The sequence below is a fragment of the Eschrichtius robustus genome, chromosome 19 (assembly GCF_028021215.1).
Source record: "Eschrichtius robustus isolate mEscRob2 chromosome 19, mEscRob2.pri, whole genome shotgun sequence".
NCBI classification, from domain to species: Eukaryota; Metazoa; Chordata; class Mammalia; order Artiodactyla; family Eschrichtiidae; genus Eschrichtius; species Eschrichtius robustus.
Genome location: NC_090842.1, coordinates 66,284,792 through 66,292,536, shown reverse-complemented (window position 1 = coordinate 66,292,536; position 7,745 = coordinate 66,284,792). Strand labels below are relative to the sequence as shown.

At 58.8% G+C, this 7,745-nt stretch overlaps 1 protein-coding gene across 1 annotated transcript in view; it reads right to left on the bottom strand.

Moving 5' to 3' along the window:
- Positions 1–2,735: 2,735 nt before the first annotated feature.
- The window catches only part of PRPF31 (pre-mRNA processing factor 31), a 16,898-nt gene continuing 11,888 nt past the window's right edge, over positions 2,736–7,745 (bottom strand). Inside the window, exons 9-14 of the mRNA XM_068527968.1 lie at positions 6,927–7,016; positions 5,231–5,358; positions 5,071–5,143; positions 4,333–4,461; positions 4,135–4,233; positions 2,736–2,981 (exon numbers count right to left, since the gene is read on the bottom strand). Coding sequence (XP_068384069.1) covers positions 2,856–2,981; positions 4,135–4,233; positions 4,333–4,461; positions 5,071–5,143; positions 5,231–5,358; positions 6,927–7,016 — 645 coding nt within the window. The 3' untranslated portion in view covers positions 2,736–2,855. The remainder of the gene's footprint in view (positions 2,982–4,134; positions 4,234–4,332; positions 4,462–5,070; positions 5,144–5,230; positions 5,359–6,926; positions 7,017–7,745) is intronic.

Here is a 7,745-nt window from a genome sequence, read left to right as displayed (position 1 = left end):
TTTCCCTGGTGTTGTGAGGACGCCGCAGAAGGTACAGGTGGGAGTCCCTGATCCCCTCCCACGGCTGCCTCCTAACGCCTACTGGTCCTTCAGATCTCAGCTCAGTGGTCTTTTCTAGCGGGAAAACTTCCCTGACCTCCCGTGCTGAGTGCTCACGTGAGCCCTATTCGTTCGGATTTACTTTTGCATGTATACTGTCATTTTCTTAATTATTTGAATCTCCCCGTCCGGATTTTTGCATCTCCAGCGCTTAGCAGCAAGAAGCACTCAGTAACCGTTTGCTGAATGAATACCTGGGTGAATACGGGGAATGACTTGTGGTTGAAACTTGCTAGGCACTGGTGCTTTGGCAAACCAGGAGGCATTTGCCCTGGGTCACCCAGTCAAGATGGGCAGTCATTTCTGCCCATCTCCTCTAGGTGGAGGAAAGTAAGATAAATCCAAGGGAAATGCAAGTGAGAACTGCATCAGAATCGCCCGTGGCAAGGCAGGCAATGCTTGTAAAAACGCAGTGCTCTTAGGCCCACACAGATCTGGGGAGTGAAGCCTAGGGATCTGTATTTTTATAAACTTCCTGGGTGATCATTAGAGGTTTTTTGGGTTTTTTAAAAAATATTTATTTATTTGGTTGCACCAGGTCTTAGTTGCAGCAGGCGGTCTCCTTAGTTGCGGCTCGCCAGCTCCTTAGTTGTGGCATGTGAACTCTTAGTTGCGGCATGCACGTGGGATCTAGTTCCTTGACAAGGGATCGAACTCAGGCCCCCTGCATTGGGAGCGCGGAGTCTTATCCACTGGACCACCAGGGAAGTCCCTCGTTAGAGTTTGAGAAATATTGGTCCAGAAGACCCTTGTTATTCAAAGTGTGGTCCCTGTTGTAAATCAACTATACTTCACCTAAAACAAACAAACAAACAAGAACAACAAAGTGTGGTCCCTGGATGGAGCAGGGCCTTTTAGGTTTCTCAGGAATCACCTGGGGATTTGTCAAAGGCAGATTCTGATCCAGGAGGTCCCAGATCCTGCTTTTCTAACATATTACCAGGCAGTGCGGACGGTCCACAGTCCACACTTTCTTGAGTAGCAAGGGTCCACAGCAGTGGTTCTCAAATTTGGTTGCATGTGAGAATCACCTGGGGGCTTAAAAAGAATCCAGATACCCAGGCCTTGCCCTAGACTGATTAAATAAGGGTTTCTCAGGATGGGAACCAGACATTAGTAATGAAAATTCCTGAGATGATTCCAACATGCCACCAATCTGATAAGAGGATTTTCTAGAGCAGTGGTTTTCAAAGTGTGGTCCCTGCATCAGCAGCATAAACACCGCCTGGGAAGTTGTTAGAAAGTCACGTTTTTGAGCCCCACCGTAGACCAAATGAATCGGGAACCCGGGCCCTGTAACCCGTTTTAACAGTCCTTCCAGGCAATTCTGAGGCATATGGAACTTGGAGAAACTCTAATAAGAGTATTTGGGACTGCAGGGCCAGGTGACTCCGATTCCTTCTTGAGATTCACACCTCCTTGCCCCCTCCACCGTTCGATTCAGTCTGGCCAGGGGAGATGGGGACTCCGAAGAGTTGCGGACAGACGGCCCTTCCCTGGCACCCCCAGAGACAGAGATCAGCAAAGGTCATCACTTTTAAGCAAGGCTGACCTAAAGTTCAGGGATAAATCTGGGGAAACAGTTATGTGACCTGGGGTAATCTGGCCTTTGGAAAGAACCTCCCTGATGTGCAGACTCTTTTCATGTGTGGGAGGGGAGAGATTCAGAGAGGGCCTCTGAGGTCCAGAGACAAGAGCCCTGGGCTGAGGGAGGGACTGGGGACCGGAGACACACACAGAGCCCCTAGTGGTGATGGGGGAGTCCCAGAGAGAGGAACAGAAAGGGAGAGATCTCAGATAGGACCCAGTGAGCCAGAAAGAGACCCAGGGAGAAAGCTCGAGCTAGAGAGGCATCGCTCCCCCAGGGCTGGTCCTCCTGGGTAATTAAGTGCTGACCGTGCAGGTAAGTGAGCAGCTGTGAAGCCCATCTCCCAGCACGGGGTAGGCTACCCCTGGCGGCACGGCACTCTCCTTACCTGGCAGGAACTTTCATAGCCCTGAGTCCCTGCCAGGGCTGGGCACCTGTCTGCTCCACCCCGCCGGGGCTTGGCACACCAGGGTGGGAGGGGGAGTCCTCAGCAAACACTGGACAGAATAACAGAAGTGCCCCGTCGTGGGGCCCTGACGGTGAGCCCAGTGCTAAGTGCTTCCTGGGCATCTTTTACGTCCTCACAGGTGCGCCTGGTGGTTGAAGTGTGGAGGCTTGGAAGGCGGCAGAGGCCAACTGCATGAGATGCCACGACCACCCAGGGCGGCCTGCATTGAAAGCTGGGGCGTCAGAACGGCCGGGGTTCTCTAAGGGGGCTGAAGATGGAGAGGGCTCTTCTCTTCCCGGGACTGCACAATGAGGAAGTGACAGGCCCGGGGTTGGATCCAGATTCCAGGGAGCCCAAGCTCTGTCCCCCAAAACCCCGTAGCTCTGACTCCTCAAATCGCCCAGGTGTTTGACAAACGATCACTCGCCAAGGACAGATCCTGATAACGTGCTTTTAATTGCACTTATTCCAAAGGTATTTCCTTTCCCGGTTAAAATAAAAAGGACGCGTGATGAAGGCGGGCTGTGTGTTTGAGTGGGGCGGCGATCTCTGTGCTCCGGGGCCGGGCCTTCTCCCGAGCCTCGCCGGACAGTCCCAGCACCGGCCGGCACGGGGCGGCTCTCCTTGCCGGAACCTCCCAGCCCCATCCTGACCCCGATCCCTTCAGAGAGGTGTGGCCTCTGTGTCCCTTCAGCGGGAGAAGGCCCAGGGCGCCGCCCCTCAGGTGGACATGATGCCGCTCTTCTCACCCTTGACCTTGAGGAACTCGGCCATGCTGGAGAAATACTTCTGGTTGGCCTCAGCCACCTTCTTCTCCGCTGCTTGTGGGTTCACAATCTCCAGGCCCTGGGCAGGTGGGGGAGATGGCATGGGGTGGGGAGACGGGCCTGGGCCCTAACAATGCCCCCCGCCCAGCTCCCCCAGCTCCCAGTGAAGGAATCATGAAATGTCAGGGGCCCACGGGCCCTTCCCAGTGGCCCTTGGGCTCTGGGCAAACATGTGGACAGTCTGTCAGCCCCCAAATCTCCCCCACCTTGGGAGATTCTGACTCTGTGGGCCGGGGGGTGGGGGAAGAGGGGAGGATCTGGGCATCTGCATTTTTAGCAGGTTCCCCAGGAGATTTTAAAAACACCACCGTTGGAGAACAGCTGATCCTGTTCGGTTCCTGAATAAGGAAACTGAGTCCCAGAAGTAAGCGGCTTGCCTGCAGTCCCAGCACAAATTGCACCAACCCCACCGAGGATTTAACGACCAGCTCTGGGGACCCGACGCGTGGCAGGCATTGTTGTGAATGTTTTACACACGGTGATTCTCATCTTCTCGCTGAGGCCTCCCCTGGAGGCTCCCCATCTCCCTTAGTCCTTTCAGTCTCCAGCACCTTCCACCTTCCAACACACTATGTATCTTAGTTATCTGTCCCCCTGCCACCCCCTAAGCTCTGGGAGGGCAAAACTTCCTGTCTCTGTTTTGTGGCTCTGTCCCGGCGCCTGCAACAGCGCGCGGAATTTAGCAGGCGCTCAGCAGACACCTGCTGACGGAGGGAATGAGCTCGTACTCCTCAGATCCCAAGGGCCACACTAGCGCTATCTGGTGGGTGAATAAACCGAGGCACGGACCCGACAGGTGAGTGACCTGCCCTGGCTCCATCCTGTGCTCTGGGGGCCGGCTGGGGTCCCGACTGCCCAGCCCACCTACCTAGGACCTTTCCTGTGCGGGGCGCTGAGGTGGCCCCAGCCACCCGGCTCTCGGAAGGTGGGGACCCAGAGCCTCAGGGAGGGACTGAGCCTGCTCGAGGTCATAGAGACCAACTGGTCCCTGGTAACTTCACCGAGTGCAGGGAACCCAGATACACCCTTCAGGGGCTTCATCGGTGCCCACTCCCCCCACAGCAGCCCTGAGAGGGGCCCTGTCGTGTGTGCTCCTTCCGCAGGCGAGGCAGCTGAAGCCCAGGAGGGGAAGGGGTTCTCCCTGGGCCTCCTGACCCCAGCGGGGCCGGTACCTGGAGCGGGGTGAAGGCCACGCTGGAAGCAGTCCCCGAGGAGCGGTCGCGGATGGTGGACTTCCCGCCGTACACCACGCTCTGCTTCTGCAGGGTCCGCTGTGGGGAGGGCCAGGGAGGTGCAGACTGTGGCTGGGGCCCACGCGCCCGAGCCCGCCGCCCCTCACCCTCAGCCCCCGCCCCCGCCCGCGGCCGTACCTGCAGCGTCTTGGAGATCCTGGCTTTGGTGGCCTCGTTCACCTGTGTCTGCCGCACCCGCCCGCTGCCCGACTTGCCCAGGTGGCCCAGGCTGAAGCCCAGGTCCTCCTGGTAGGCGTCCTCCTCGATCTGGTGGGAGGGGAAGGCGTCCTGTGTCAGCTGCCTCCTCGGTCAGCTGGAGGCCCAGGCATCCACCCCATCAGCCGGCCCTATTCAGGCACCTACTGGGCCCCGAGTGCAGTGAGCCTTGCTGGGGCCCCAGCAAGGAAGTCAGGCCCCGTTACTGCTCCCTGAGCTCACAGCTGAGAGGGGCCGTGCGTGTGCGTGCGTGTGTGCGTGCGCGTGCGTGTGGTGTAAGAACTGAAATGGGTTTCACTGATGAAACGGCATCTGAGCTAGTTCTTGCAGGATCAGTAGGGTGAGGCTCGGGTAAGAGGAGCCTGGCAGGGGTGGAGCCTGGGGAAACGCGTGTACAGCGGGGCGGGGGAGGGAAGAGGGGAGGGACGAGACTGAACAGCCTCCAGATCCTGGGTGGATGGGAAGCCTCCGGGCGAAGGGGCCGGTGCCGGGTGGATGGGGCGGGGAGAGACTGGAGGCCGGGGTGGGGGGGACCAGGGCGGAGGCTAAGGTGTTGTCCCGGATCTGGGGGGCGGGGGGGCATGGCCACAGATGGAGAGGAAGGAATGCAGCAGGGGGCGGGGGCAGAGCGGGGGGTGGGGGGGGGGGGTTGGCTCTGACCTCCCCGAAGCTCATGCGGTTGGCCTGCTTCCGGATCTCCGTCAGCCCCAGCCGCTCCTTCATCTTGCGGTACCTGGGGACAGGGCAGGGGGTCAGCTGGGAGGGTGCAAGCCTCTTCCCTTCCCATTCCGTCCCGGCCCGACTGGTCCCCGGGCCCCACCTGCGGCCGCCTCGCTTCTTACGCTGCCCGTCGAGGGGCGCGGGCAGCGGCTTCACCTGCTTCACGGGCGGTGGCTCCTGCCACTTGTCGAACTTGCGCTCGATCTCATCCTTCAGCTCGTAGCCCACCTGCGGAGGACGGGGTGGGGGCCCCGCAGCTGCTCCCTCGGGCCTGGCCTGTCCGCCCGGCACCCCCCCCCCGCCCCGTGGCCCTGGAGGACCTCGACCCTCTGGGCTCTGCGGGTTTAAGTCGCACCTACCACGTGATGCTCCCACACTGTATCTCGGCTCAGCCCTCTCCTCTCGACGCTCCCGCGCCCGCTCCCCACCCTCCGCCCCAGCTCTCCTCAGGTCAGTCAGTGGCGACGCCCTGGAGTCGGTCACACCCCGAGAATCCCGCCAGGCTCTTCCTTCAGGAAGGACCCCAAATCGGCCCCCTTTCAGCACCCCCACTGAGGCCAAGCTCTCCCCAGGGTGCGAGGCTGCAGGTGATCTGCCCCCATCCCGCCAGCCTCCTCTCCCCGGAGCTCGCTGTGCTCCAGCCTCAGGGCCTGTGCACCGCCCGTTCCCTCTGCTTGAGACACCCTTCCCCCCAGCATCCACGGGACTCGAGTGCTAAGTGCACTCAGGTCTATGTTAAACCCTCACCTCCTCAGAGAAGCCCGCCCTGAGTTCCAGGTTCATCAGTCTCACCTCCCTCGCCACCCCCAACGCCCCGCATCTGTCTTCCCAGCCTTTACTCAGCACCACTGGACACACCGCAGATCTACCGCTTGTGTCTTCTCGGCCCGCCCCCAGCCAGAATGGAGATGCCACAGAGGCAGGGCTTTTTTGTCTGTGCGGTTCACTGCTGTACCCCCAGCATCCAGGCCAGTGGTCAGAGAGAGACTGAACCCCTGAACCCACAGTGCCAGGGTGGGTGCTCGGAAAACAATCATGCACAAGACAGAAAACACCTACTCTCCCAGAACAAGTCCGCCAAGGCGCACAGGTTGATGGAATAATTACGTGAACGATGACAGTGCCGGTAGAGGGGACAGATCCTGGTGCAGTAGGCAAATAAATACCTCCCCCTCCCCCAAAGGTGTCCACAACCAACTCTCTGGTCCCTGTGAATGTGTCACTTTACCTGACAAAAGGTACTTTGCAGATGTGACTGGGCTAAGGATCTGAAACGGGGAGAGGGTGCCTTAGATGATCAGTGCGGACCCAGTGTAATCACTGGGTCCTTAAAGGAGTCAGAGGAGATGTGAAGACAGAAGCAGAGTCAGAGAGAGCTGGGAAGATGCCACGCTGGCTTTGAAGATGGAGGAAGGGGCCACAAGCCGAGGGACGCGGGCGGCCTGTGGAAGCTGCAAGAGGCAGCGGAGCCATCCTCGCCTTGAGCCTCCGGAAGGAATGAACCCTGCCAACACCTTGATTTCAGCCCAGGGAACCCGCCGTGGACTTCTGACCTACAGAGCTCTAAGACAGTAACCCTGTGTTGCTTTAGGCCACTAAACTTACGGTAATCTGTCACAGCAGCAGCAGCGGGAAACTCGTACAGCAGGGGGAGGGGACGCTGACCTCGGCGGGGCCACGACAAACACCCCCGCCTCTGCCCTGTTAGGACAGCGCTCGCCGTGGCGGGCCCTCTACTGACAGCTCTCCCTGAGACAGACCGCATACCGCCCGGACAGACGCCGCCCGCCCCTCACCTTCCCCTCCGCGCTCTCGTGGAAGCTGTCCACTCGGGCTGCCAGTGTGCACTTGGCAGCTACCAGCCGGGCCGCCTTCCGCCGGAGATCCTGCAGCAACGGACAGGAAGGCAGAGTCAGCGTGGGGGTGCAATCAGACCCCCGCCTTTCCACAGCGCTGGCCACCGTGTCAGCATGTCACCTTTACTGCTACCGCCTTACTGCAATAACGTGTTACAGTAACAAATTATCAGTCAGTGATAACGATAACCTACTTCCCCGTTTGCACAGAAGACTGAATTGCATTACTACAGATGGAAGATTATCAGATACGGAGAAAATACCTACATTATGATTAAAATTTAAAACATCCATCTGTGTATCACCAAAAACGGTGTCACGTGCTACGAAAGGTAGGGGCCGAGTTCTGAGAAACACCAAGATGGTACCTGTCACACCCACAGCCCCAAGTCTCGGTGACTAGTAGTAATGGTAGTGGTAGCAATGATAATAATGATAAGAAGAATAACAGTAATAATAATAACATAGTAAGCCAGCAGCAGCTAGGCGTAGAGGAGAATCTAACCCTGTCCTAAGAAGTCTGGCCTTGGCCCTGGCTCCTGGGTGGTGATCTGTGCTGGCAGGGGCCTGGGTAAGCCAGAGAACAGCGCTGTGACTCAGGGTGGGGTCTCTGCGTCACGGGGTCCCAGCCATGTCTGTGCCCCCGAGCCTCGGCAGAGACTGAGCCCCGAGGCCCCGCGGGGCTTCCCGGCGGCGCCTGTGCGCACCGTCTCAGGCGGCGCCGTGTTCGGGACTTCTGGACCCTGCCCTCGTGCCTTC